Source organism: Tribolium madens, unplaced genomic scaffold (assembly GCF_015345945.1).
Source record: "Tribolium madens isolate multiple individuals breed KSU strain unplaced genomic scaffold, Tmad_KSU_1.1 Scaffold_97;HRSCAF=244;Tcas5.2_LG3a, whole genome shotgun sequence".
Lineage (NCBI taxonomy): Eukaryota > Metazoa > Arthropoda > Insecta > Coleoptera > Tenebrionidae > Tribolium > Tribolium madens.
Genome location: NW_025401069.1, coordinates 9704745 through 9731384, shown reverse-complemented (window position 1 = coordinate 9731384; position 26640 = coordinate 9704745). Strand labels below are relative to the sequence as shown.

At 37.2% G+C, this 26640-nt stretch overlaps 11 protein-coding genes across 13 annotated transcripts; 6 read left to right on the top strand and 5 right to left on the bottom strand.

Moving 5' to 3' along the window:
* The first annotated feature begins 329 nt into the window (after positions 1–329).
* On the top strand, positions 330–2993 carry LOC123015315 (rho GTPase-activating protein 1-like). Its single transcript, XM_044415004.1, has 8 exons — positions 330–592; positions 644–766; positions 814–1102; positions 1156–1473; positions 1525–1694; positions 1742–1939; positions 1988–2094; positions 2141–2993. The coding sequence occupies exons 1-8, from the start codon at positions 553–555 to the stop codon at positions 2309–2311; spliced, it is 1416 nt and encodes a 471-aa protein (XP_044270939.1). The 5' UTR covers positions 330–552; the 3' UTR covers positions 2312–2993.
* On the bottom strand, positions 2816–4325 carry LOC123015317 (histidine triad nucleotide-binding protein 3-like). 2 transcript variants are annotated; one of them, XM_044415006.1, is made up of 5 exons: positions 4183–4325; positions 3563–3948; positions 3325–3520; positions 3081–3274; positions 2816–3029 (listed from the first exon to the last, which is right to left on the bottom strand). In XM_044415006.1, the coding sequence occupies exons 2-5, from the start codon at positions 3653–3655 to the stop codon at positions 2988–2990; spliced, it is 525 nt and encodes a 174-aa protein (XP_044270941.1). In that variant the 5' UTR covers positions 3656–3948; positions 4183–4325; the 3' UTR covers positions 2816–2987. The 2 variants fall into 2 exon arrangements, with proteins under 2 accessions (XP_044270941.1, XP_044270942.1); XM_044415007.1 differs by lacking the exon at positions 4183–4325 and having other exon boundaries at positions 3325–3505; positions 3563–4074.
* Positions 3321–5941, top strand: LOC123015314 (regulator of MON1-CCZ1 complex). Its single transcript, XM_044415003.1, has 7 exons — positions 3321–3791; positions 3847–4324; positions 4401–4630; positions 4677–4833; positions 4885–5054; positions 5106–5775; positions 5827–5941. The coding sequence occupies exons 1-7, from the start codon at positions 3693–3695 to the stop codon at positions 5880–5882; spliced, it is 1860 nt and encodes a 619-aa protein (XP_044270938.1). The 5' UTR covers positions 3321–3692; the 3' UTR covers positions 5883–5941.
* Positions 5865–10348, bottom strand: LOC123015313 (vacuolar protein sorting-associated protein 8 homolog). 2 transcript variants are annotated; one of them, XM_044415002.1, is made up of 8 exons: positions 10154–10348; positions 9948–10041; positions 9707–9898; positions 9461–9657; positions 9001–9319; positions 8234–8955; positions 6358–8081; positions 5865–6310 (listed from the first exon to the last, which is right to left on the bottom strand). In XM_044415002.1, the coding sequence occupies exons 2-8, from the start codon at positions 10011–10013 to the stop codon at positions 6018–6020; spliced, it is 3513 nt and encodes a 1170-aa protein (XP_044270937.1). In that variant the 5' UTR covers positions 10014–10041; positions 10154–10348; the 3' UTR covers positions 5865–6017. The 2 variants fall into 2 exon arrangements, with proteins under 2 accessions (XP_044270937.1, XP_044270936.1); XM_044415001.1 differs by lacking the exon at positions 10154–10348 and having other exon boundaries at positions 9948–10140.
* LOC123015316 (islet cell autoantigen 1) lies at positions 10342–11783 on the top strand. Its single transcript, XM_044415005.1, has one exon. The coding sequence runs from the start codon at positions 10441–10443 to the stop codon at positions 11641–11643; it is 1203 nt and encodes a 400-aa protein (XP_044270940.1). The 5' UTR covers positions 10342–10440; the 3' UTR covers positions 11644–11783.
* Positions 11784–11911: 128 nt separating this feature from the next.
* LOC123014381 (armadillo repeat-containing protein 8-like) lies at positions 11912–15877 on the bottom strand. Its single transcript, XM_044413461.1, has 6 exons — positions 15713–15877; positions 14832–15653; positions 14609–14775; positions 14335–14555; positions 12409–13090; positions 11912–12354 (listed from the first exon to the last, which is right to left on the bottom strand). The coding sequence occupies exons 1-6, from the start codon at positions 15746–15748 to the stop codon at positions 12318–12320; spliced, it is 1965 nt and encodes a 654-aa protein (XP_044269396.1). The 5' UTR covers positions 15749–15877; the 3' UTR covers positions 11912–12317.
* A 240-nt stretch (positions 15878–16117) lies between these two features.
* LOC123014458 (ankyrin repeat domain-containing protein 54-like) lies at positions 16118–17014 on the top strand. The gene is made up of 2 exons (XM_044413596.1): positions 16118–16747; positions 16799–17014. The coding sequence occupies exons 1-2, from the start codon at positions 16214–16216 to the stop codon at positions 16958–16960; spliced, it is 696 nt and encodes a 231-aa protein (XP_044269531.1). The 5' UTR covers positions 16118–16213; the 3' UTR covers positions 16961–17014.
* LOC123014456 (sphingosine kinase 2-like) lies at positions 16953–22610 on the bottom strand. The gene is made up of 2 exons (XM_044413594.1): positions 21716–22610; positions 16953–19032 (listed from the first exon to the last, which is right to left on the bottom strand). The coding sequence occupies exons 1-2, from the start codon at positions 22433–22435 to the stop codon at positions 17986–17988; spliced, it is 1767 nt and encodes a 588-aa protein (XP_044269529.1). The 5' UTR covers positions 22436–22610; the 3' UTR covers positions 16953–17985.
* Positions 22611–23298: 688 nt separating this feature from the next.
* Positions 23299–24916, top strand: LOC123014457 (eukaryotic translation initiation factor 3 subunit E). Its single transcript, XM_044413595.1, has 4 exons — positions 23299–23476; positions 23525–23803; positions 23852–24778; positions 24826–24916. The coding sequence occupies exons 1-4, from the start codon at positions 23387–23389 to the stop codon at positions 24850–24852; spliced, it is 1323 nt and encodes a 440-aa protein (XP_044269530.1). The 5' UTR covers positions 23299–23386; the 3' UTR covers positions 24853–24916.
* A 99-nt stretch (positions 24917–25015) lies between these two features.
* LOC123014504 (protein Abitram) lies at positions 25016–25838 on the top strand. The gene is made up of 2 exons (XM_044413655.1): positions 25016–25127; positions 25185–25838. Exons 1-2 carry the CDS (start codon positions 25107–25109, stop codon positions 25779–25781), a joined length of 618 nt encoding a protein of 205 aa, XP_044269590.1. The 5' UTR covers positions 25016–25106; the 3' UTR covers positions 25782–25838.
* On the bottom strand, positions 25759–26509 carry LOC123014505 (mediator of RNA polymerase II transcription subunit 10). The gene is made up of 3 exons (XM_044413656.1): positions 26230–26509; positions 26098–26181; positions 25759–26044 (listed from the first exon to the last, which is right to left on the bottom strand). The coding sequence occupies exons 1-3, from the start codon at positions 26349–26351 to the stop codon at positions 25855–25857; spliced, it is 396 nt and encodes a 131-aa protein (XP_044269591.1). The 5' UTR covers positions 26352–26509; the 3' UTR covers positions 25759–25854.
* Between the last annotated feature and the right edge of the window lie 131 nt (positions 26510–26640).

Genomic DNA, 26640 nt, shown 5'->3' with positions numbered 1-26640 from the left:
ATGCGCTCACCCTCTAGCACCTTTTTCTGCTACTCTGAAAAAAAAACAATAAACGAGTAAATTACCCGCCAAAACCTGACACAAAAAATTGACATCTGACGGAAAAATTAATACTAATATATTTTTCATTATTTTTATAATTGAAAGAATTACCATAAGAAAGAGGGTGTTAAGGTGTTATCAGTGATAAGCGTACTTTTATTTAAGTCTAACCTCAGTCAGATGAGTGCAATTTTACCAAATTTTTATTAAAAGTTGAATGGTTGGCTACACTGAGTATTTAGCTCTTGTTGTGCTTGCAAATGTTCACGCAATTGGCATTTGTCGGATTGGGCGATTGTCAAATTGTCAGAAGACGTCAAAAATAATTTATCGTAATTTACATGTTTACTTCCTGAAATTAACGTTATTACAATCAGAAGTCGTTTCAGTAACTATAACATTTTTTTGCGTTTATGATTTGTGTAATTGGGTGTTTGTTTTTTACCGGGAAAGTGGGTGTGCTAATAAAAACGAAAATCTCCTTTTGAAATGACTTAATTTGCATTTAAGATGAATACCAACAAGTTCAGTCCAACGCGAAACTTTTCAGGTGCGTAAAATATGAAATGATAAATTTAAAGTCACTTGAAACGCATTTTAGGTAATCTGACTGATAACAATGAGGAGCCCTACCCAAGCTTATCGGATTATCACGACTACGAACCTAATCTCGAATTCGATGATAGCGAATTGCATCAGAGCCCCGATATTGTTGTTCAAACAGGTAACGTTTTGCAATAAATAAATATTAGTATCTGACTCAACGTTCAGCCGAGTTGATTCAAATGGAGTCAAACGGCATTAATTCGCCGATTCCTGATTTCACCGATGACAACTTTGAGGAAGAGTTAGCCGACCCCAGCGAAGAGAATTTAGACAGTTTAGTATACTCCCCTTCCTACCCCGAAGTCGATGATTCCCCCACACGTAAGTTTTCCGAGATTGATAAACATAAAATCGTCGATGTGAAAGGAGACGACAATGCCGGGAGAAAAATCATCGTTGTGTACGCCCATCGGCTACCGCCCATCGCCGAGATCAATCACAGTCTATTTTTAAAGTAATTGCATTAACGGCCTACAGCGCGTCATTTTCACCATTGTGCAATTGCAGTTATCTTACCCACACTCTAGACCAGTATGTGGAACAGGATTATAGCTTAGTGTACTTCCATTATGGCCTCTCAAGCAAGAATAAACCCTCCCTGAGGTGGCTTGTCCAAGCTTATAAAGCTTTTGATAGGAAATATAAAAAGAATTTGAAAGCTTTGTTCTTAGTCCATCCAACTGGCTTCCTAAAATTCGTCTCGCAGATCTTTAGACCGCTAATTAGCGCAAAATTTGGAAAAAAAATCAATTACATAAACACTTTGAAAGAGTTAAATGAGCACATATCGCTGGAAAAATTGGACATTCCGCAAGAAGTGATTGAGTAATTATTCCTAATTGTATGTTGAATTATTTACACAATCAATTTTTGTAGACATGATAGAAAACTTGGGGGTAGTGTAACCCCAACAACTGACGGTAGTTTCCAACCTGCGTCACCTCTCCAACAATTTGGAGTGACCCTTCAATTTATTAAAGACAATTACAATGTAGTTATACCACCAGTTGTCAAACAGTGTGTCGAATATTTGGATCAACCAGATGGTAATTACTATAAAATGTAACAAAATAAATATAAAACGTAATTTTAGCCCTAGAGACTGAAGGTATATTTAGAAGATCTGCAAATACTCTAAAAATAAGACAGTTGAAAGAAGCCGCAAATCAGGGTGAAACTCTGACTTTTGCCGACGCTCATGAAGCTGCAGTTTTGCTGAAAACATTTCTCCGCGAGCTGAAAGAACCTCTATTAACTTACGAATTGTATGACGAAATCATACAATTTCAAAGTAAATTTTCTCTTACTGTTTTAATTTCATTTAAATGAGCGGTTTTAGCTTGGGAAAAAGACCAACAACTACGACAGGTTTCAATCCTAGTCATGGAAAAGCTTCCAGTTGATAATTATCAAATTTTGAAATACATTATTAGCTTCCTTTCAAGGGTAAATTGTACAGTTTGTCTTGAACCGATTTTGATGTCTTTTATAGGTGATGGAAAGGGCCGACTTGAATAAAATGAATGCACAAAACTTAGCTGTGGTTTTCGGCCCTAATCTAGTGTGGTCTGAAGTCGAATCGATGTCACTTGTGGCTATAGGTCCCATCAACATGTTCACCCAGTTTTTGTTGCTACATTGTAATGCGATATTTATGATTTAAAATGCTTTAGGAAATCGATTCTGTGATTGTTATTGCATTTTTTTCAGTACAAAATTCTTTTTTACAATCTAGATCGCGACCACTTGCAACAGGGTTTCTGTGTCAAGATTAATTTGAGCCATAATTGTATTTTAATTAATTGTTATCATCTCATATTAATTAATAATGTTGATCATAAAAATAGTTTGCCTGGATATATCATGTTAGAAAAAGATGTAAGAGATTTTAAACTACCACTTTGTGTTGCTTATTACGACAAAACATAAGACTTATAGAAGTAGTTATGTAACTGTAAAAGCAGTAACAAATGTAGTAATTTTGTAAATTATATATATTGGTGCATATCCTTTATTGAGGAAGAGTTAAATATTTTGTACTTATATTTGTTAAAAATTTAAGTTCCATTAAAGGGTATGTGCCTGATTTTGTATATTGAACGAAAAATAGTCAAAATGCCAAAGAACTGTTTTAAACCTCTGGGTTCTAAATTAGATTCTACATTTGTTAATTTCAATTTCTTTATTTCAGTGAAAATAGTTTACAGGTCCAATGTAGAACATTTCATATTGTTTCTACCTCTTGTATTTATTAACCCACTAACCATTCCATTAGGTTTTATTTTATTTTTTATATTATATGTCTTATAACCCTACCAATAGAGTATGATATAAAAATCTCATAATTTGCTTTTTTCTAATTTTTCCAATATTTGATCCACCTACAAAATTACATAATCAACAACAAATTAATGTATGATTGACTAGCGTACAGAAGTAAACCACCAACTGTTGGGTTTGAAAACTAAACTGCTTACGAAAGACATTTCTGAAACTGGTGATATAACATGCAAATGCAAATGTGATACTGAATTAAATGGCGGTAAATGAAAACCAAGTCTTGTATCATCAAGGTTACCTCCTTTGTCAGCCAAAACCTCTTTACTTTTGGCTATTAAATCATTAACTGAAAAAATACGGTAATTAAGAAATAAACCAAATTTCCCAATTAATTACTTAATGGGATTTGATTTTTAGAAAGACTATTCACGTTAGGAATGTGTTCTCTTGGTACAGCTAAAAAATGGTGCTTCGAGGCTGGTTTAATGTCCTTGAAAATAATCATTTTGTCATCCTGATGGAAGATTTCAGCAGGGGTATCACCTGAGATAATTTTGCAAAAAATACAATTTGACATCTGCAAATTAGATAACTTATCAATTATTCATGATTAAATCAATCAATTCCAACATACCTCTCTAATATTTCTAAAAGATTTCAACCCACAAGACGAATTTGTAAAAATCCTGACAGGTAATTTATTGGCAATTGTTATGACAGCTGTCATTTTTACGTCAATGTGACAGTTGAGGTTAGAATTGAAAATGTCAAGTGATTTTTATTTGGAATTATCTGAAAACCCGGTCCGTTTTGAAGCCGTCAACCAGCTCACAAATGTCTTCTTCGACGACTCGAACAAACACGTAACTATCCAGAAATAGAACCTATATTTTTATGATTAGGTGTACCCCCTTGAAGGTTTTCGCGGTTCGCTCGGGCGGAGTTATGGGAGTGGTGGTCAAAGGTCCAATGGAATCCGACAAACCGCTCAATTTTCGAATGGAAGACCACGGCCCCGTCCTGTCAATAAAATTCTCCCTTGATCAGAAAATTCTAGCAGTTCAGCGCTCGAACACATCTGTTGAATTCATGAACTTTAACGGAGTTACACTCGATTCAGAGTACTCGCAAAGTTGCAAGAAGAATTCGAATATTTTGGGGTTCGTATGGGCGCAAAACAACGAAGTTGCGTTCATGACTGACCACGGAATTGAACTTTACATGATCATTCCTGAAAAGAAGTCACTCAAGTACCTTAAGACAACCTCTGCGACTGTCCAGTGGTTTGTCTGGTGTTCCCTGAACAAAATTGCTCTTCTAGCGTCGGCTCATGGATCGCAGCTACAGCCTGTGCTTTTTAAACCAGGGTCAGTAAGCAAACTGCCTAAAGTTGAAAGTAAGTACGCTTGCGCGAGGGACTTATCTTGGGGTCACGATAATGACATTTTTTTGAAAATACAATTGTTTTTTAGCCGAACCCGGCCGGATGGCTTTAGAACGAGATGTAACTTTGTCCACGCTGTATGACATTCCCGCTGTTTTAATTTTGAGACACCAGAGTGGCCCTCAAAGTGCTGAGGTCCATGTACACACTTTAAGTGGCCCGGGACAAGCCGCTGTTAAAACACATGTCTTAAGATTGGGACTTTCTGGTAGATTTGCGATTAATATTGTTGACGATTTGATTTTGGTTCATCATCAGGTAAGTTGAAAAAAAAATGTAAAAATATATTGATGTCCAATGATAGGCTTCACGAAGCTCTCAAATATTTGATACGGCTTTACCCGGAGAGAGCGATGGGATAGTAAGATACCACACGACAGTGGCGCCAGCGAGGTCGTTCAAGCCAGCTCAAATAACTCTTCCCGGATTGGTTGAACCACAAACACACCTTTGCGAACTATGTGAGCTTTGCCATCATTTCCTCGCATTTTATATTCTTTTATTAATTTAAGATTCACCAAACTGGGTTGTTTTCCAACCGAATATTGTAATTGATGCAAAATTGGGGTGCTTGTGGCATATTAACTTGTGTTTAGCTGAACTGTGTAACTCAATCACTGACTTAGCCACTTGCACGCAAATGGCCTTAAAGCGGACACACGGCAAAGCAATTTTACTCAAAGTATGTCATTGCCCCCTTACAAGTTAAATTTATACCGCTCCATTTTTATAGTTGCTTCTTGAGGCTATAAGACAACCTAAACCTCCTCTAGACAAGCTACAAGAATCCTTCAACCACATAAACAATGTCTATCGAGAATGCCTGGAGGCGGAGCTACAGTCACACACTGCCTCGCCTCCAGGAGCGCCATATTTGAAGTCAGCGCCCCTCCCACGCGTCCAAATCGACCAAATGGATATGTACAACGAAATTTTCCAGAAATTGGAGGCCGATAAGGACTTATGCAAACTCGAATGGACTTTGATTAGTTACATGACCTCGCTTTTTGAACAGGGCATTCCAGCGCAACACAATTTGAACGAATTGCTGATTACGACTCTAGTGAAGCGAAAAAAATTCACAGCCTTGCAACAGTTGCTTCAGTATGGAGTGGTTTCGGATTCTAAACCTTTAGCCTGTTTGCTTTTATCGTTGGGCAATTTGCATCCAGCGGCGTCTCAGTTGGCTCTGGATATGTTGGCAAGACTGAATGCAACTGAAGAGATACAAGAGATTCTCTTGAGTGAGGGGCAAGTTTTATCGGCACTTAAATTGGGGCAGGAGAATGCCAATCCAAGGAAGTTCCTCCAAGCGGCCCAAAATACAGGTGATGATGGGATGTTTCATAGCGTTTTGTATTATTTTAAAAATACGCCGCAGTTCTCGGGGGCGTTTAGTAAAGGTTGGTGTCATCTAATAGTTGTTGTGATAATAATAATAAGATTTTTTCTAGATGAAAGACTGAACCAATTCGTGCAACAGTACAATTCAACGTTTTTAGAAAAATAATTATAACATGTATATATTTTATTTGTACAAATAATAAAAATATAAATATCACAAATTTATACAGCGTTATAATTGCAGGTAGTAAAAGAAATTTTCTAGTGATTGAAACTATAAAATCCTAAATAAGACTAGTACTTAAAAGTGGCCTTCTAGATCAGGCCTTGCGTGTAGCTTCGTTTCGACAGTATACTTCTTTACCGGCTGATTAACCGGGATTTGACTCGCCTTAATCCGACACTGCGGACACGCCGTATCATTTTCGGCCATTTTGAGACACGTGACGTGAAAACAATGTCCACAGCCCCACACTGCAATTGACTGTTCGCCCCCCAATTCCTGGCGAAAAACCAACGGTTTCTGGCACAACTTACATCCAACACTAGTCACGGAAATTCCCCGACTATTCAAACACAACGATTTTGCCAACTCTACAAAACCAAATTAAAACACTGAAACCTTGCACCACTCAACTCACCATGGTGCAAATCCCTGCTGAGTAACTTCAAAGTCGTGCTAAACATCTGCACATCGTGGACATAATCAATCAACATCCCTTGTAGCAAAACCTTAACATCGCCAAAATTCGCATTGGAGACTAGATTCAGAAGTTGTGCAGGGGGTACATGCGGGGCTGCCGCGTGTAACAACTGCCTCAAAGACATAGTTCTCGTACTTTTGTTATGTTGCAATAACGCTAGCCAGAGTTTTTGGGCCCCTTCTGAGTCTAAATGTTCCGCCCCCCGGATACACAAATTGACAGCTTCGTCGATCATGTCATGTTGCAGTAAAAGCTGCAAGGCGTCCATCCACTCACCCCCTTGTTCCAATAACAGGGCCGTGGCTGCATGCACTTCGTGTTTCTTCGTGATGGCTAAAGCTTTGTCGATTCGACACGAACCGAGTTGGATGTAACTGCACACTCCTCGCGGATTTTTCGCACACAAAAGTTCTAAATATTTCTCAGCGAGTTGCGGGGGCAGTTTAATGTCACTCGAGGCTACCCCTTTGAGAAATGCGTATTGCAAATCGGGGGCAGAATCGACGATTTCGCTCAATTGTACTATCAGCTCGGGGAAGTGTTCAACGACCACTTCACTGGTTTTTTTGCTATCAGTCGCGACCAAATCACGGAAATTGACTACGAATTGTTCCTCGACGCTACGTTCTTTATCAGTTATGTAATTCAAGATGTAATTAAAAACGTCCGATTTGCGCACAGGGTCTCTTAAGTAACAAACGAGGATATTGGAATAATCTTTCAAGGTTTCGTACAAATGTTCAGCCACTCGGTAACACTTTGACTCCAACGCTAAATGTAGCAAATCCTCGTTTGACAAATATTTCAATTTACCGGCGTTAAGTAGATCTAACCAAGCTTGTTCCCGCTCACTATGATCCCGCATGCTTAACGGCTGGTCAACAAAATCCGTTAATGACTTTATAACCGTATCCAGCATTCCCTCATCAATGTTCAAATTATTTGACGTAACTAATCGAACTATAAAACACGCTAAAATAATAATCTGACTCGCTGAAAATTCAGGCGGTACGACGATTTGCATGAGTATTTGCACAAGTCTCTGTCGCTGCAAAAGCCCCATTTCGCCTGAAAATTCAGCTTCGGTGAACGCCAATCCCACCACGTTCAAACACTCCCGAGTATTGTACTTGAGTAAGGCGCGCAAATAGGGATAAGTAGGCTCATTCTCTGATCCTTTTATTGAATGAACTGTCTCCAAACAGCGCAAAACTTCGTGTTTGGCCCTTGGGATGTCTTTTTCAGGGATGTGTCCGCTAGGGTAACCTAGACCAGCTAGGCATGAAGATACGTAAACCAAAATTGTGTTCCCTAATCGGTGGTTATCCAGCGTCAACTCGGCTAGAAACTCAGTCAAAGGACTCGCGTAATCTCCTATTGTTTTTGTCGTTATGTGAATCCAAGCGTCGTAAAGTTTGCGTTTTTTGCAAATACTCAACGCTTGGTGTAGGTCTAAACACGTAATATCGAGCGACAAGAGAACGTTTTCTAATACTTGGGCGTCTTTTTTCTCTAAATAATCTACTAAAGTTTGAGCCACTTGTGGACTCATATTTGTTAATAAACCGTTGTTTATATGATCCGTGAGAAGAGTGTAATACCAGTCTTGATTGCTTTGGTCACTTGAAACTGCTTCTAGAAGTTCGTTGCAGAGGATGTCACTTGAAGTAATTGTTTAGTCTGCGGTCCGTTAACTCAAAGAAATTTCCAATCAAAACATCCCATGACATATCAATAATTCAATCTTGCCAAATTAATTGCAAAGTCACGGGTCACTTTGATTAGAAGTCTATTTCAAAACATGCCAACTTACGTTTTATTCAATTTAACGCAGCAATTGACTGCCGCCGTTAAGCTGTCTTTATCCACAGTATTTTGGTTGAGGTTTTCCAAGTACTTTTTTAGAAGACTTGACGTGAAAATTTCCCGATTCATGCCCTCCTCAGCGGCCAAATTGAGTGCCTCTGCCCATCTCCCCTGTTCACTGAGATACAAAAGTCGTTCCGGCCACGTCCTTAATTTAATTAAATGCACAGCCTTTTTACCCAAAATTAGTAATTGATCTCCTCGACTAGACAAACTGTTATAACAAGCCCTCTCCCCTGCCAGTGCAAACGCCTCACTAACGCCCCCTCCGATAGCTAAGGCTTTAAAATGAGCCGAATTATAAACAAGTACAGCATTGGCCAACTCCAAAACTTCCAACTCTCGGTTTGTTCTCACTTCCACCAGTCTCAAATTCTCGTTACTGTCAAGTAAAGCCAAGTGACGAGTCCCCAACCAATGCATGGCAGTCAAAGTGTAGTTCAAATGAACGTTCCTCAAGGGGAGAAGTCTGAGTCGATTATTATTAGTATTATGGAGTACAACTCGCGTGTAGTTCAATTCGTTACAGCGCCCCCAAGCGAGCACGGGCTGAAACGTTCGTCCCACCGACACCAACTGCCACGAAATGAGCGGGAGGGAGGTTGAAACTCTCGGTAGCGGCTGACTGAAAAGGACTTTTAGCCGTGGCCGAATTGATATCACTATGACCTGTAAGAATATTTGTAGATTTTTGAAATCAGTTTTGGTTTGTACCTTGGATAAAGTGGCCATCGCAACAAGAACATGGTGGCTTAAAAAATTAATATCGTGGCCCTGGACTAAAGGTTCGAAGATGCAAACTTCGCCGCGAGCGCCGGAAAAAAGGCATTTCGAGTCCCAACTGCGTACGCCCAAGCGGCGATTAAATGAAAGAGAAAAAACGCAACCTGAAGAGTCGCCGCAAAGAGCCAAATTGTTCAAATAAGTGAAACGCAAATGTAAGACGACGGTTTGGGGGGCATGAGCGTCGGGTAATTTTCTAATTATGTCGCCACTGGTTGCATCTACCATTGAAATAAAGCCACGCTCGTATCTGAAAAAAGGGAAGTTTATTGCTTTAAGTTGGCAGTATTAAAATTTTGAAAATAAGTAACAAGTGTCATTAGTAATTGAAATAAGTTTTTCTCAGGTTCAATTAACTAAGAGATTGGTGTGTTATAAAGTAAGTAATTACCCGATAAGTAGTCTTGTAGAATCAAGATTAAAGGCTAAAGCTGACACAGCCCCTTGATTACTAGAGTTGGTGTCGTAACAACACCAACAAAGATTCTGTTCTGAATCAAAATTTAAGACGTATCCGTGGGAAGTCCCTATTGCTACGTATTTCAGACTATTTGTTATTACAGTCGACAAGCCAGCACCGACACGTTCCTGCAATTTTAATAATTACACAAAAATTACACAAAAAATTGAAATATACCCCCGCTGAAGCTACTTGTGTAGAGACTCCTTGCAAGATCTTATGAGATAACATAGACCTAAATTTTGATGTAAGACTTTGAAATGAGTGCAATGAGGCACTGTCACTCCCTTCTTCTGATTCCATGTCCCAGAGGACACTTTCCAAAGAAGGAGCGGCCACGGATGGAATATCGAATTCCAAATCATTTAGCTAAAATATATTAATTATTAAGGGGGCTCATGAGGGTTGCACCACAAACCTCTCTAATGTCAAGTAAGGAATCATCTGAATCTTCCACAAGCACTTCTTCACTTTCTGACCCCATTGGTATTTTTTTGGCAAAAATCTAAAAACTGACGGTAAATTTAATTGATTGAGTACGGAAAATCATGATAATTGGGGGTGTAACATTTTTATTTACATTGAAGTCTTCGTGAAATGCAAACAATTTGCAGAGGTACCAACCTAATTGCACTTTTAATTTATACGAAATACCAGATTTGACGTCGTTTGTTTCACGAGATGGACCATCAGTGTTTTAATTAAGATAATTAAACTGCAATTAAGCAAACTGTGGCAATTTTTTAGTTAAAATATCCTCAAACGCTGACTTTTATTTGGGGTTTTAAAACCCGTTATGTTGGACGACTTTGACAATTCGTTGACATAAATGTCAAATGTCATGTCAATCATTTTGATTTTTGCGTGTAGACACGCATTTATGTTTTAAATAAATTTAAAATAGTGTTTAAATGATGCAACATCAGTATTGGGTGACAAAAAAAAGTGTTTTACGTAAATTAGGCGGCAAGGAAGACGAATGTATTGTGTCATCAGACGCCGAGCTCGATGCAAAACTCGAACTCTTCAAATCTATAAACGATAGCTGCGTTCAGTTACAACGAGTCATAGATTTGTACCAAGAAAGACTTTGTTACTTAGCCCAGGAGGAGAACGCCCTCGGTCGATACTTGAAAGAATACGGCAAAAACGAGAAAAATGCCAGTGCGGGCCAAATCATGTCAACAGCTGGCAAAGCTCTGGCTTATACAGGCCACCAAAGGCTCACCGTGCGGCCCCCTCTGGTACGTCTGCACCACGAAGTGGAGACATTCCGCGGACGCGCCATCTCAGACACCCGTACCACTGTAGTAGAGATGGAAAAAGCTCGAACGGAATATCGCGCCGCTCTAAGTTGGATGAAATCAGTCTCCACTCAGTTGGACCCCGATACCGGGTATGGCCTCGACCGGTTTCGCAAGGCACAGTCCTACGTAAAAAGCACCAAGACAAAATTTGACCGACTAACGCTAGCTTGTCTCCAGAAAGTCGACTTACTCGCCGCTGCGCGATGCAACATGTTCTCGCATGCACTCGTGCCCTATCAGGGGGCTCTGGCCACGTTCGCGGCCAAAGCAACCGAGACTCTCACGCTAGCGGCCAATAAAGTAGGGGACGTGCAACCATACGATTTCAGCGCAATTTCGGAACTGGCAACACCGCAACATGAAAAAGACAAAGAAACGTTTTTCAACGCAGAGTACACCGACAAAGAATCGGAAAAGACGGCCGAGAAGGAAGAATCTCAAGACTTACAAGTGTCGAATTTGCTGGGAGAAGAATTCTCACTTCCGGCTCCGGAACTGGAGCCTCCCGTCCAAGATGGCTCAAATCCGAGTTCGGCCTTGCTTGATTTGTGTTGGCCCAACAACAGTGATTTCCTCGGGGGCGATTTTATGCCGTCGAAGCTCATACAGGAGGGGAATTTTGATTTTAGCCAATTAGAGGTTGGGAAGACGGACGACAATACCAAAGAAAACGATAAGCCAAAGAAAGTATCTGGCAAAGGGAACGAGAAAAGTGGGACACAAATGTCGTGGCTGAGTTTGTTTGCAGAATTAGATCCGTTGGCCAATGCCGACCAGGAGTTGACCAATTCGGGCGATAGGGCGTAATGGTCTGAACTACGATGTCTTATTTTTAAGTATATACACAACCTTGCATAATGTATATAACATTCCTTTGTGATTTTTTGCACTAGTCATAACCAAATTGCATTGTTTAAACCTATATGAATAAATATTCATGAAAGTAATTTACCGTTTTGTATTTATTTTCCATTTATGGTGGATGCGCCAAAAATAAAAAAATTCTCTGGAGAATTTTTGTTTACTTATAATTTTTATTTTAGTATAGTTATTCAACAAAAATAAAAAACAGAAATGTTAATAGTAACTTTATTTGGTTGGTAATTTATACAGAATGCAATCAAAAAACAAATTTAAATAAATATTTTTTTATTGTTAATGATGCTGTAAATCGAAATCGATAAAAGCCAAAGTGTTGACTAAAAGCGTAGAATTAGAATGAGTTTATGTACTATCATACTACAAATTCTTAACTTGCTGTTAACAGGGTCAATATTTGTCACGTCGAATAAAAAGTGTCATGTGCTTTTAAATGAGTATAACATAAAATTACTATGTTAGATCTTGGATCAAATATAATCAGCATCCAACAATAATTACAAATAATATAATAATAAAAAACAAAATATACACTTGTCAGTCTACACATCACATTAATATCAGAAAGGGGGATCATGTATTCTTAGAACAGTAAACAAACTTCATACATCAGTAAACTGCGTGAGTGCAGTTTTAACTCTGGAACAGAAACCACAAATTACCTCACCTGTCTTAATCAGTCTCCAACCTTACCGATTATATAGCACCGTATCAGAAGTACTCAACAATTGCTGAAGGATATTAACAACCCCCATCTCCTTCAACTTATTCTGCCTCTCCACCGAGCCCGGCTCGCCCAACCTCGACAAATTATCGATACAAAAAACGGACGCTTGTTGCAAACACGGCGCCGGATGTGTCATGTAATCGATTAACTTTTTAAGTACATCCTCGTTCGACATGATATGCTCCCGCGCCTTCTCCCCGTCGGCGATGTTCCCCAGAATGCACAACGCCTGCTCCTTCACCTCGGGCGAATGCGGCCCTTCCAGCACCAACACGACGCCTTGCATGACCTGGGGGCCGTGCAGGGACATCATAGTGTCGGTGTGCGTCCGAGGAGACACCAAATTCCTCAACAATCCCAAAGTCTTCATAAGGACGCGGGTGTCCGAATCCGCCAGCAATCGGAAAATCTGATCGGTCCCAAGGGCTGTTAAAATTTGAGACTTGACCCTTTGTTCTGCCCGAAAGGCGAGATTCATTAAAGCCCAAACGCCGTTCAAGCGAAGGGAAGGTTCGGGACGGATGGTCAAGGTTGCCAACAGCTGCACGACGCCTTGTTGGATCATGGGCTCTTTGGCGGGGGAGAACTCCAGGAGGAAGTTGCAAAGGGCGGATGAGGCGGCCGTGAGCAACTCCGTCGAAGGACAGCCTGAATAGCATTATTTTTCCTCATGACACATTCAGTGAATATTAATATTAATTAATTAAATTTTTTAACACCATTAGATTTTTAATTAAAGAATCAATTTCTAAACAACGTTAACATTCTATTTAAAAAAGAAAACAAATTGAATTTTAGACATACAAATATTAAAATTGTGTTCTTGGTTAAAAAAAAAGTTGGCCCTTTAAAGTCGTTTCAATTTTTATTTCTTTTAACTCAATGTATTTTTCTTCTAACTTTTTATTCAGACAGAAAACTAAAAGTTATGAATATTTTCCCGCTGTCCAGTCTTTATACAGGGTGCCCCCGATAAAACCTGCCAAAAAATTCTGGGTCACTAGAAAGGTTCAAAATGTCCGGAAAAACTCTATTTGTTAGGTCAATAATAAAAAAAGAATCAGGAATATGTAGTCATTTTTTATAAAGTTCGCTGAGTAAGTGTATGACGCCTGATAATGATTTAATAAAGATAGGATTTCAAAGTATAATTTATTTGAAAGTGTCAAAAAACACAATACGACCAAGAAACAACTTTTTTCTGGAGCCCTAAAAAGGCAGCAGAAAATTATCTTCTCTATTTAAAATCAAAACAGAATAATCTAATGAATTCTAGTTGCTTCCTTGCTTATAATGGTAAATCGTTTCAATAATAATAAAATTATAAACAGAAAATGTAAAACTTTTGTCCTTCATTTTTTTTTTTTTTTTGTAACACTGATAAGAGTAATATGTACAGAGTGGTTATAAATGATTTTCATCTAGCCAGCTTTGGAATTTTTTTGCATGTAACTTTATTTGTGCCGCTCTACTTTTTTGAAAGCTCTAGTTCTGTCATTAGTGTCACTTATTAATTAATAATAAATTGTTGTTAATTAAATTTTTATTGTTTCAACTAATTTCCAATAATAATTGATAATAATATATACTTCGGAAAAAAACAAGTTTATAATTGAAGTCTATTTTCAAAGTAGACGCTTAGTAAACGGCGATTTTTTAATTTTGAGTTACAACAAGTAGGTACCCCTATTTTCGTAAGGCGGCATTTTTTATTTTACATGGAAAATTCACAGCTGGCTAGATGAAAATCATTTATAACCACTCTGTATTTTGTTACACAATTATTCTATTTAAATTACGCCTTTGGCTCGTGTATAAACTTTTTTACCTTTTTAAATAAAAGCAAAATTGCACTATTTGGCCATAATAGGACATCTGTGTTCAATGTTTACCTGTTAAAAGTGCCATCAGGGGGCGCCACACGGAGTGATCTTGGAAGGTGGTTCGCAATTGTTGCACTGACCTACTCAACGAATGAAGACAACGTACAGCTGCTAGTCTAATATTTTCATTTTCATCATCTAAACCTTCTAACACACTATCCATTAAACATTTCGTATCTATAATACGTTTTCTTATATCTTCATCATTCGCTGCTAAAGAAGCAAATGCTCTAAAAATCAACCGTTACTAATTAAATAATTTACCAAAATTAAACACTAATACCTGAAGGCCGCTTCTCTCGCTACAACACTACGACAACTCAACAAATGTACTAAAGCGCTCACTAATTGATTACTAATTGCAGCAACTTGCTGCAAATCACTGTCGACTTCCGTTAAATAAGCTAAAGTATTTGCTGCTGCTGCTCTGTGTGGTTCCGAGTGTTCAACCTAAGAAATGAGGTGATTTTATTGATTCTAAACAATTTTATTTCGAAAGGACCAACCTGGCATAGTCGGACTAGACAAGGCAGAGTTCTGTAAGTAATTATAGGGTCATATGCTGGTATAGCCCCTGCTCTGTGTAAATTTGTAAGACATTTGGCTGCTTCTAATTGCATTTCTATAGGCTTATCCCTACTGATCAAAGTCGCCAAATGATTGGGAATTTTAATATCTTTGTAAGTCGTATTGACAATAGCATTTGCTACAGTTTGGTTATTCCAGCACATGGCAGCCAAACACGTCAAGACAGGTATTCTTACTGAGCTGTTTTGCACTGATAGAAGCGCCGCGAGTAAGGTCGGCGCCCCCATATTACACAACTCGTTTTGTTCCACTGGTGTTTTACACGCCGAGCCTAAAATACTCGCCACACAAGACTGTCGTTGGAGACTCTCCCCCGGCCCAGCAAAAGTCAGCAATTTCTGCAACCTCTTCACATCAAACTTATTCTGAGCTGTGGCTGAATCCAGCAGAGACAAAGTACGCAAACAACACAAACACGCGTCTATAAGTCGGGGTTCGTTCTCTTCCAAGATGTCCAAAAGGAGTTCAACAGTGCCAGAATTGATGAGAATTTCGCTGTGTTCAGTCGTTCCTTTAGCTAAAGAGCCAATAGTCACCGCGGATTCGATCCTCACATCCAATTTCATGTTTTTGTCTTCAAGAAGTTGCAAAAGGCGCGGCACTATACCTTGAGCAATCACGCTTTCTTTTTGCCGGTTCGAGCCAATAACGGAATTTTTTATACAAATTATAGAATTTAGACATTTTTCGGGGTCTGATGAGTACAAGTTGTCGATGTAGGAGCGGGTGCTTTCCACGTTCTTTAAAATAAACGGGCAAGTGTCAGCGGCATTTTTTAAGGTTAGTTTCAGAGACTTACCATGAAAGTCGTAAATGGTTGCATCTCAAATATCATTCTACGTTCACAACTGAAATAAATAAAAAGAATCTTTTAGTAATCACAACAGACACGCAACAAATTTCGATCTTATTTTAAAATTGTACTTTAAACATTTAACTTGACGTTTACGGCGTTTACGCAACGGATACCTTTCTCAAAAGTTCAAATCTGCATGACTTCACTACGCACAACTTCCATAATAAAAAACTGTTACTTACACAAAACAACATTTAATAAAAAATGGTTAAAACTGTATATTATCTAACTAGATAACTAATCTAATAATTAAAATATAGTTAAAGAGATAATAACATAAATGATAAAATATAAGTTTTTGATGTAATGGGAATTAGTCCTGACATTTGACAACGTCAAGAAGGATGTGTGACAAGTAGGGGCTGCGCAGTAGAGTGCAATAAATAAATAAACATTGCGTAGGTTGAAGTTTCGCAATTTTAATGTCAGGTTCTCTGCCAAAAAATGTCTCACAGCGATAGTGAAGTGAACCGGACTAAGGGGGAGTTCAAAAAAAAGCTTCATGTGGAATTAAAAGCGAAAAACCTAATTAAAAGTCAACATTATGCCGCCTTGAAGAACCGAATAAGGACTCTAAGAAATGCCCGTCTTCTTTTCGCTGCTGCTAGTAACAACACTGAAAGTATAGAAAAACAATTAGCTTTGGGAGCTAGCCCCAACAGTGCAGATGTGCATGGAAGAAGCGCCCTTCATATAGCTGCCAGTAAGGGGTACACAGACGTCGTGAAGCTTCTGTTAGAAAGGGGCGCTGATCCTAATCAAAACGATAAATTATGCAACACTCCGCTTCATCTCGCAGCTTGCACACACAATCTTTCTATAATTTCATTATTATTAAAGGCGGGAGCAGACGTAAGAAAATTGGACTTGTATGGGAAAAATCCTCTACAGCTTGCTGAAAGTAAATTGCATATTTTGCAACGCAGTTGGAGGGAAGGATCAATTGAAATGATCCAAGTCAGAGCAGAATTGCAACTGGTATGTTATTAAGTGTTTGCTTCTGGCTTTTTTTAAATGTGGGACTTTTAGATTGTGGATATACTTATAAGTGTGTATAAACAGCAGACTCCAGAAACAAACGTTGACAACCTTCAACTGATGAAACTTTCTTTAAATTCTGAAGCGCCAGAGACTGTAGATGACCAAATGTCCAAATTATTAACGGAATTGCAAGGAATCAAGATTTCATAATCTCAGTTTATTTATTTAAATATTGCTATACAATATTATAATCACAGAAATAAGTTTTAATACTCTGATTTTTAACAATTTAATTTTTTATAATTTGAGCAAACAAAAACTATAAATAAATAACAGACATGGTGAAGTTTAAAAAAGGTTTTGTAATATTTCACAGCCTTCACCTACGGTACTCATTTTACTAAAACCTACAGCAAAAAGACATGTTACATGGTTAAAAGAATTGCAGGATTATTGCCTACAAACATGAGCATTACTGATAATAAAATTGCTTTCAACACAAATGAATCAGCCAATGAAGTCACACTTTACTATTTAACAATCTAATTAACAAGAAGGCCCTCAGGTACAAAAATTACATTCAAAATCTTTTGTTATACAATAACAAAAAAAAATCTTGGTATCAGAAATACGCTTTTTACCATTTGTTAAGAAAGCGAGTATTTAATGTTTTCCTTTAATCATAACAATAGAATTAGAAAAAATTAATTGTCGTTTTGACGTGTTTAACAATTCATTACTTTTTAGCACTACGGTATTGGCAACTTTTGATTATAAAATCGTTTGATAATGGCCTGTTAATGAGTGATTTCCTTATAAAAAAGTAACAACATACATTACATTAAATAGAAACAAATGACCACCGGATAAAACTCCTGAGACCCCGTTTCAACTATGAATAGAATTATTACAAAGATTTTTTTACACTGGTGTTCATATCACTGGAATTATAAGATTTCTACCTCTTGAACAAAAATTTACAGTTTTTCTTGGCTTTTAAAGCCAAGTTGCCGTAAATACTATTTTAAAGCTAGGCCAACTTATATAATTCGTGGAGCTCACCTATCCGTAACAATAAATAAATACAACAAAACAGCAAGATTAAAGTCGGGAAAAAAATGATCACCTCTACACCATTAAATGCCGTCAAGCCTTATAAGAACTGGCTCTAAAGTAGATAAAATCACAACCTTAGATTTATTTTTACAATTATTAGTACCTAAGGAATGTTCTGATCAGGGAACCATAACTCTTGCTAAACTCGGAAAAATCTCAGCTTGAATCGGCCCATACTCCACATGCTCCCCATCAACAGTCATATACCCCTGTTCGTTCATATCGGGTTCTATCCGAAACGCATTCACTGCTATCAACTCGATGGGCCCCCCTTCACCGACCATCGACGTGTGGGCCCCAGTACTCAACCCCAACAGAAAATGCAGTAGCTGTGTCCGCGTGGTGCCCCCATGCACGATCAACAACCAAATCGTTCCGTCGTTGAGCTTGGCATCGGGGGCGAAGAGACAATCCTCTCCTAAATGCGTCTGATACGAGGCGTGCACCATCACAAACCGCCCCTCTATACACTTCCATGACTCGGGAAGGGGCTGCGTGAGGCAGGGAAGCTTGCTCGCGGGACCGTACATCCGTGGCTTGTCCGGGTCGCCCCCGGAGGGATCACCCCCACCCCCGCTATCCGCCGTCGACTGATAACTACTCCCCGTGGCTGAAAAATAGGCGCTACGTCGCGACGCCGCACTGTACCATGAGTCCAACCGTTGGCGCCCCGTTTGGGTCTCCAAATGCACTTCCGCAGGCAAATCTAATGCACTTCCGGTGTTCACTTCCAGCCTGGAGGGCACCAAAGGCACGTTCGCCGGTAAATACCATAATTTGCCGCCGTAGCTGCGCAGCCCTATGAGTCGCGCGACAGACCACACGGTGAACCTTTGCCCCCCGAGCATCCGGAGTCGTTCGCTTTCAATGTCAATGTCGGAAAGGAAGCCCCACCCTAGCGATAAAAATGAGAACATTATTTGGGAAGTTGTCTCGACACGAACTAGATCCATGGGGGCACAGTTGTTGCGAACGGCGGCTAGGGCTGAGGGCAAGGTTGGTGATGGGAGATAGGGCTCCGAGCAGTGGTAGGCGATGCTGCGGGCCAGCCCATTGCCGGAACCTCCGGGAATGACCCCGATTGGGATGGTTTTAACGACGTCAGACCAATCCCAACGCTCGAAAAGACCATTTATTGCTTCAAAGACGATGCCGTCACCGCCGACCTGTGGTAGGAAAACAATATTAATCACCGGGTTTTGTGTGGGAACTGGGAAAAAACAGTTGGAAGCGTTAACAATGAAAGGCGGAGTATAGAGAAAAAAAAATCTTGTTGATTATTTTTCTAACATAAATTGCACTAAAGTGATTTTTTATATTTTATTTCAAAGACTGAAAAATTCACAAAATTGCTATTAAAAAATTCGAAAAGTGCTGTTTTATATTTGTTATATGGCGATAAGAATAATTATTTTAAAAATACAAAAGCCTTTTAAATTAATGAAACAGCATTTGTTTATTATCAGTATTATTGATATTTTGCATAATATAAGTGCTATCAATCTTATCACTGAATTAATGAGTAATTTTAAATTGACCAACAAAATGTTTTAATTTCGAACAGATATTATCGGAGCTACTTCAAATAGCCTTTTCACATTGATAATTTAATAAATTTATAATAGTTATAAGCTCAGTTATAAATTTGTCTACTACTTACAAACTCTGAACATTCATTTTTTAAGAACAATGCATTTACAAATAATTTCAAATAAAGATCGAAAAAATTCACAATAACAAAAAACTGCAAGGTTAGACCTTGAGGAAAATGTAATGTGAATGGACTTTACATTATTAACGGACTGCAGACTAAACAAAGGTTTCAATTGCCTGAAAAAAGGTGACTTTTTTATTCTTTTATGATAAAAGCTTTACAATTTATTCAAATGGAAATGGGCAAATAAATATCTAATTTTTGTGGCGTGCATTATATGCCCACACTGGTGCTGTTTTTACGGTTGTAATAATAATTTAAGTAATTAAATCACCGACCATTTTTCCAGTCATTTCTTTCTAGTCCACAAAATTAAAAAAATTCAGGCCCCGTTTCTAAACCTTCCTTTTCTGTAAATATTAGAAATAGATAAGTGTATTATTGGCAAAGGATAAACAATAATTATTAATGATCATGACCAATAATGTTATTATAAATCTTTGAAAATCGTTGTTATAATATGAAGGAGAAAATATGGAAATCGTGACATTTTAATGTTTTTACCAACTGTTTATAAGAACTTAAGGTCAAGCTGTACTGACATATCTAAGTCTTAATGTTTGATGCATAAAACTGCACAGAAAAATTGTAATAATGTTTTTGCAATATTTTATGCTTATTAAAAAAAGTAATTTCCTGCAATGCAATAATGCATACATAACAGTAATAAAAACGGTTTTGCTGCAGATTATGCAAGGCTAAGAAAACGAAAGTTGAATCGAGAGGGAAATTGGTATGCGTTGTGTTTGATTAAAAAATGACTTTTTACTATGAAAATTTCTGGCCTACATGCAAAACCATATGAATATCCCAGTCGATATTCGATACGATTTTGTTTTATTCACATAAAAATAAATAATTCATTTGATGGGATAAAAAGTTACTCACCTTTAACAACTCTTTATTTTAATTAACACTTAGTACATATTATTTTTTGAGTAACCTAAGATTTTAAAAATGTAGAATAAAATTTGTACACGATTTTATCATGCCTTGCACGAATTCACAAGAAATCTTAACTAGCTCAGCATATAAATGAAGAAATTGGAAGAGTATTTATTATTCGTATTTTTTTTTCATTAACTTTTTATTAAAATATTTTTCATACAAAAACAGAAAATTGTTAATCAATTATCTACAGCAATTTTTAACAAACAGTGAGAAAACAAATATATTTTTTTATATTTCAAAATAGATAACCAATAAACAAAAACATCCAAAGTTCATCAAGTACACATGCGCTTAAATTACCATTTTCGCCAAATAAACACAGTCAATTTACTTTCATATTACGTTTTCCTTATCTCCTGTTTAATTTCCGGGAAAAAATCAATTGCAATAATTACACACTACACGAACAGACTTTTCATTAATTTGTTTTCATCATTCTAGAAACACAAGCCAAACAAATTTAGGTCGTAATCCAATTATTAATTAGATCATTCGGTTAATGATCCTACGCTTTTCCAACTGTATTCTCATTCATTTAATCACTAATTATCCTAAATTGATTTGTCCGTTTAATCTGAAACCGTAACATAAAAAATGCGAAATCGGGCAATTATTATAATTTCTTGTTTCACACGCTTTGACAGCTTTATTACACAATATCCTTATGTAGTTTTCATCATTTAGAGTTAATATTTACATTTTTTAATAAATTTAGCAACCTTGAAACGACAACCAGGTATCTATTTTCTCTAATATATTTTAAAACGTTAATTCGTTGCTTATATGAAATAGAAATTAAAGTCATGCAAAAAATTATGTTTTATCTGTAGAGTGAAGTACACTTAAAGATACTTCAATTCGCGATAAAAAAAAATAGTTTAAATGTTTGAAGCAAGGGACCAGACCAAAAGCGAAGAGCTTCATTTTACTAAAAACTAAAAAGCAAATTATTTTTGAAATATTCTCAATGTGTGCCATTCAAGATTTAGAAAACTAGGTCGTTACGACTTTTTATTGCGTTATTTATAAAAATAAACAAAATACATACTGATAGTTGCAAATAAAATAAAAATAAAATAAAAATCCGATAGTCTGTTGATAAGATTACATAAGAACAAATGAAAGTTTGAAACCTTAGGAGATGGAATTTATCAGCGGTTGCCAACCTAGAAGTTCGCACTTACCAGAATAATACCACTCCATTGAAAAATATTGCATGTCCTTATAAATTCTCTTGCAAAATTAGCATATTTGGTGATATGTAAATCATAAGGAATTTCCGCCTCTTGCAGAATAGGTACAACTTTTTGCTGAAAAATGATCCTGCCCTTCCCAGGCCCGCTCTTGGGGTTGCACAAGACCAACAACCGCCTATCTTCTTTGTACTTATTGGAAACGGAAAAATCGGCAATATGACTCGTGCTAACGTTCTCGCCCTTGATCAACTTTTTGATCATTGTTCTCCACCTTTGCGCTTCTTTGTTGTTATCTTCGTATTTATCAAACGATCGAAATCTCAGCGTAATAATCGTGCGTTCCCTCTTTTTGCTCGTGCCCTTGTTATTGACTAAAATATAAGCGTAAATGTAGAGGTAAGCGCTCACATCCGTATCATCCAAATCCCCCGAATTTTCTTCGACTACTTTGAGGTTGGCAGAGCGGGGAATTGACTGACAAGCACAATTTTTCGACTGTTTTTTGCTTCTGAGACACCTACAACCTATGATGTCTTGGATTGAGATCACTTGCTCTTTGATGTTGTTTTCGTTTTCTTTCACTAAATAAAGGCCGGCTTTTGTCAGACGGACCCGAAACACGCAGTTTTTCTTCGTCAAAACGTAAAAGGTCTCTTCCAGAAGGACTCTGCTTTGGGCCGATTCTTCACTTTTCCTTTCCATGCTCATATGGACTTGACACGACTTGAAACACGTCCGAACTGATTTCAAACCACTCTATGTTTTCATTTTAAGTTAGAAATTTTAAGCGTCAAGGTCCAAKTACGTGCAACACAATTTACAACTTTTCACTCACTGGCGCAAATCATTTTAACCAAATTTGTAATGACAGGTGCAGGGGTACCAATCTCTAAAACCACAATTTTTATACAAATTTATCCGAGAAAAACAAGTATTCTAACCATTTCTAATTAATTGTGTTTCTATAATTTCAATGTTTTCAAATAAACAATTTGGCAATGCAAGAGTTAAACAATACCCGTAAAAAAATCTTGAAAATTCATATTTTTTGCCGCAAGGTTGATGACACTGTTTCATTGATCTTTCAAAAAAAGTAGGTGTCATTTGAGAGGTTATGTTTCAATGAAAAACTTTATTTTTCTATCATTGAATGTTTTCCTGGTGTGAAAATGTCTGGGTCAAATCTGCCAAAGGCTATTCTATCAACTCCGTCATCTCAGGAAGAAAAATCTGAAGGCCCTTCAGTTTCATCTACTTTAAGACTGACTTGGTACCACGAAATTATTAGGACAAATGCCACTCAAAGTTTACAAGATTTGCATCAATGCAGAATGAAGACGCTAAGGAAAGAGCTCGATTACTTAAAAGAAACAGAATGGAAATATGAGAGTATCGATAAATTCATAGGGCAATGAAACGATTTTTTTTATTTAAAACAAATATTATAAATGTTAGAAAATAAAATATTTGTTATTTTTTTACAACCTGTTTAACTTCTTTATATTTTTTAAATTTGCGCCTAAAAGTGACAAATTGACGATAGTGCCAACATATCTCTGTTGTTATGTGAACATAATCACAAAACTCCCTAGGCCGTGGTGCGGCCATATGTGTCACATTTTATAAAATATCGTTGAATTTTGCATAAAAACGGTGAAAATGGCCCAGTTTGATTTAACTTCGCGAATGGGACAATATTTGGATCGCCACTTAGTGTTTCCTTTGTTGGAATTCTTGTCGGCTAAAGAGGTACAATTTTTCAGGTTATGTTCATTTGCTTAATTCTCAATTTGTTAGATTTACGATGAAACGGAGTTGCTTAAAGCCAAGTTAGATATTTTAAGCAAGACTAATATGATCGATTACGCCATTGACATCAGGAAGCAACTGTATCCAAATGAAGAGGTCCCTGAAGATTTAAAACAAAGGCGTCAGCACGTTGTAGCTCAGTTACAAGAACTCCAACAAGAAGTGCAACCAATTTTGAAGATTATGGCTGACGATGAAGTCATGAAGAATATGGAAAATATGAGGGATTCAAAAACTTTAATTAACTTCCTTTCAAAGGACTATAAAGTATGAAAAACAATTATTTTTCCATTCACTACAATTTTCATATTTCAGTTTGAAATTGAAATGATTGAATCTCTACATAAACTCGCAAAATACAGATATGAGTGTGGCAACTATTCGGTTTCCACATCCTATCTCTATTTCTGCATGCTTGTCTTACCCCCAAATGACAAAAATTACTTGAGCGTTTTGTGGGGCAAATTTGCTTCTGAAATTCTGGTTCAAAATTGGGACTCCGCCCTTGAGGATTTGAATAAACTCCGCGAGTACATTGATTCCAGCCCGAACCAGTTTGGAGGGAACAGCCTTCAGTTGCTCCAACAAAGAACTTGGTTGATTCATTGGTCATTGTTTGTGTTCTTCAACCACGCATTGGGCCGCGAATTGATAATCGAGATGTTTCTCTATCGCCCTCATTACCTCAACGCCATCCAAACAATGTGCCCCCATATTTTACGTTATTTGGCCACTGCGGTTATTATCAACCGAGTACGTAGATCAGCCTTAAAAGACCTTGTTAAGGTCATCCAACAGGAGAGTTACACCTACCGCGATCCCATTACCGAATTTTTGGAACATTTGTATGTTAATTTTGATTTTGACGGCGCTAGGCAGAAATTGCACGAATGCCAGTCTGTTTTATTCAACGATTTCTTTTTGATTTCTTGTTTGGATGAGTTCGTTGAAAATGCGCGACTCATGATTTTTGAGACATTCTGTAGAATTCACCAGTGTATCAGTATTGGGATGTTGGCCGAAAAATTGAATATGAATCCAGAGGAAGCTGAATGTTGGATCGTTAATTTGATCAGAAATGCGCGATTAGATGCCAAAATTGATTCAAAGTTGGGGCATGTGGTCATGGGGGCGCAGCCTCTGTCACCTTATCAACAGCTCATTGAGAAGATTGATACGCTATCGGTCAGGTCGGAAACCCTTTGTGGACTTATTGACCGGAAGTTAAAAGCAAGGACTGATGTAAGACTTTTATTTTATCATTTTGCATCTTAATAATTTTTTTACAGATAAGGTGGGGTAATCAAGACTTCTAAACGCGACATTGTCTGTTATAAAACCTATCGATATAATAAATAAACTTTTATATCAGTCTCGAGACGTACTTGTTTCAATTATAATTTTTACCAAAATATTTAGAATTTAACAAATAAATCAAACCATGAGCACACCTCCCATAATTCATAAGTTGCAGAAAAAGAAGGATCCTATAATACCGATATACGCTAAAAACATAACCAAACATTATTGAATAGCACTTTAAAAGCATATTTGAATAATTAAAAAAGAAATGTCTGAAACAGAGGTTGCTGTAAGTTAATTTAAAATTTTTATCGCATGTGATTTCACGTACATATTTAAAAATCAGGTTGCGACTAGCTCAAATGTTGAGATCAAAATAGAGCCGAAAGATCCTGAAAGTGATGAAGAAGTGGAGGAAAAACCGATTCCTTCCATTCTTGACAGCATTTCTAAAGAACAAATCGCCAACTTTCAGCCGTACTATGAACGATATTTTGAAAAAAGGTACTGTACAAAATTCTCGACAGAAAATGTAAACTTGGATACTTGCGTTCGAGTTCATACCAACAAAATTTGCGTTATTTTTTTATCAGAAAAGCATTCAATATTAAAGAAGCATCAAAGAATAAAAAGTCTCAATTTTCAAGTGAGCCCCAAAGTAAATCGTTTGAAAAACAGTATGTCAGGGAAGGGTAAAAGAGGGGCTCAACTTTTGCAACCTGAATCTATATTATGTTTCATAGAGACTGAAGACGGTGAAAAATATCCTGTCCATTCGGGCATCTATGGAAAATTGCTAGAAATAAATGACAGGCTTTCTGAAAACCCTAACTTGCTTGTGGATGATTTAAACGAAGGGTTTCTCGCGGTAATTTTACCCGACTTGCGTAGACATGAGGAAAATATAAGGTCGCTACGAATTAAACATGAGTACTATACCTAACATTTATTGAATAATGCGTTTTTATAGCTTATTTTTGATTATAATAAATAGTTATTTTCAAAATATTTGTTATTCATTCATCACCCCTTATCGCCCGATATTTACTCAACTCGTTTGGAAACGTTTTACTCAATTCTAGCAACATGTTTGCTTTGAACTTGCGGTAGGCATCAATTTTACCCTTGACTTGTTCATTCTTGGCCAAGGCTTTTTCAATACAGTCTTTTGTATACAATTGTGGATTACGTCCTTGATCAATGTAACTGAAAAAAATATTGAAAAAATAAATTTAACACAAAACAAACTAAAAACGTACTCAAAAACCTCCAAGGGTACATGAACTTCTTGTACTTGTGATTTGAGTTTATCCACTTCTTGTAAACCGTGCACCAGTGCAAGTCTAAAAATTGGCTGTTTGAACCAGGTTATAGTTCCTACAATAACTTACAGTTTCTGGTTCAGTACATTTTGGCTTTGGGGCTGAAAATCGCTGACGATTATGTGAATTTGACGGACATTTTCGATAAAAAGTTCCAATTGACTTTCCAAGTTCTCCAAAGAAGACGCCATATTTAATACTTTTAATGACTTGATTTCAAGCAAGAAAAATAGTTCTTATCATCAGCACTATCACTATTAAATTATTAACAGCATCAAAAATCTGAGGGCAAAGAACTCAATAGCTCAACACAACAAGTTTCATTCTGTCATAAATTTGGTTAGTTCAATTTTGCAGTGTTGGTGAAAGTGTGAGGAATAAAAACAAAACCCGCGAAATTTAAATTTCTCATCTATCTATAAACACCAGTTTTTCAACTGTAGGGCTTTAATTAATTAAATAACAATATTTTATTATATT

Bases quoted from the DNA above. Each gene is read 5' to 3' on its own strand.
- LOC123015315 (XM_044415004.1), top strand. From the start codon at position 553: ATGAATACCAACAAGTTCAGTCCAACGCGAAACTTTTCAG. The intron at 1,474-1,524 runs GTAATTATTCCT...CAATTTTTGTAG, and splicing joins ATTCCGCAAGAAGTGATTGA to ACATGATAGAAAACTTGGGG. The intron at 1,695-1,741 runs GTAATTACTATA...ACGTAATTTTAG, and splicing joins ATATTTGGATCAACCAGATG to CCCTAGAGACTGAAGGTATA.
- LOC123014504 (XM_044413655.1), top strand. From the start codon at position 25,107: ATGTCTGAAACAGAGGTTGCT. The intron at 25,128-25,184 runs GTAAGTTAATTT...TTTAAAAATCAG, and splicing joins TGTCTGAAACAGAGGTTGCT to GTTGCGACTAGCTCAAATGT.
- LOC123015313 (XM_044415002.1), bottom strand. From the start codon at position 10,013: ATGGGGTCAGAAAGTGAAGAAGTGCTTGTGGAAGATTCAGATGATTCC. The intron at 9,899-9,947 runs GTTTGTGGTGCA...AATATATTTTAG, and splicing joins CCTTACTTGACATTAGAGAG to CTAAATGATTTGGAATTCGA. The intron at 8,082-8,233 runs GTAAGTTGGCAT...AATTACTTCAAG, and splicing joins TGCGTTAAATTGAATAAAAC to TGACATCCTCTGCAACGAAC.
- LOC123015314 (XM_044415003.1), top strand. From the start codon at position 3,693: ATGTCAAGTGATTTTTATTTGGAATTATCTGAAAACCCGGTCCGTTTT. The intron at 3,792-3,846 runs GTAACTATCCAG...ACCCCCTTGAAG, and splicing joins TCGACGACTCGAACAAACAC to GTTTTCGCGGTTCGCTCGGG. The intron at 5,776-5,826 runs GTTGGTGTCATC...GATTTTTTCTAG, and splicing joins CTCGGGGGCGTTTAGTAAAG to ATGAAAGACTGAACCAATTC.
- LOC123014505 (XM_044413656.1), bottom strand. From the start codon at position 26,351: ATGGCGTCTTCTTTGGAGAACTTGGAAAGTCAATTGGAACTTTTTATC. The intron at 26,182-26,229 runs GTAAGTTATTGT...GCCAATTTTTAG, and splicing joins AATGTACTGAACCAGAAACT to ACTTGCACTGGTGCACGGTT. The intron at 26,045-26,097 runs GTACGTTTTTAG...TATTTTTTTCAG, and splicing joins GTACCCTTGGAGGTTTTTGA to TTACATTGATCAAGGACGTA.
- LOC123014458 (XM_044413596.1), top strand. From the start codon at position 16,214: ATGTCTCACAGCGATAGTGAAGTGAACCGGACTAAGGGGGAGTTCAAA. The intron at 16,748-16,798 runs GTATGTTATTAA...TGGGACTTTTAG, and splicing joins TCAGAGCAGAATTGCAACTG to ATTGTGGATATACTTATAAG.
- LOC123014456 (XM_044413594.1), bottom strand. From the start codon at position 22,435: ATGAGCATGGAAAGGAAAAGTGAAGAATCGGCCCAAAGCAGAGTCCTT. The intron at 19,033-21,715 runs GTAAGTGCGAAC...TTCCTACCACAG, and splicing joins AATGGAGTGGTATTATTCTG to GTCGGCGGTGACGGCATCGT.
- LOC123014457 (XM_044413595.1), top strand. From the start codon at position 23,387: ATGGCCCAGTTTGATTTAACTTCGCGAATGGGACAATATTTGGATCGC. The intron at 23,477-23,524 runs GTACAATTTTTC...TCAATTTGTTAG, and splicing joins AATTCTTGTCGGCTAAAGAG to ATTTACGATGAAACGGAGTT. The intron at 23,804-23,851 runs GTATGAAAAACA...TTCATATTTCAG, and splicing joins TCCTTTCAAAGGACTATAAA to TTTGAAATTGAAATGATTGA.
- LOC123014381 (XM_044413461.1), bottom strand. From the start codon at position 15,748: ATGATATTTGAGATGCAACCATTTACGACTTTCATG. The intron at 14,556-14,608 runs GTATTAGTGTTT...GTTGATTTTTAG, and splicing joins GCGAGAGAAGCGGCCTTCAG to AGCATTTGCTTCTTTAGCAG. The intron at 13,091-14,334 runs GTAAACATTGAA...AATGCTATTCAG, and splicing joins CCTGATGGCACTTTTAACAG to GCTGTCCTTCGACGGAGTTG.
- LOC123015316 (XM_044415005.1), top strand. From the start codon at position 10,441: ATGATGCAACATCAGTATTGGGTGACAAAAAAAAGTGTTTTACGTAAA.
- LOC123015317 (XM_044415006.1), bottom strand. From the start codon at position 3,655: ATGACAGCTGTCATAACAATTGCCAATAAATTACCTGTCAGGATTTTT. The intron at 3,521-3,562 runs GTATGTTGGAAT...ATAATTGATAAG, and splicing joins CTTTTAGAAATATTAGAGAG to TTATCTAATTTGCAGATGTC. The intron at 3,275-3,324 runs GTAATTAATTGG...GTATTTTTTCAG, and splicing joins TAAAAATCAAATCCCATTAA to TTAATGATTTAATAGCCAAA.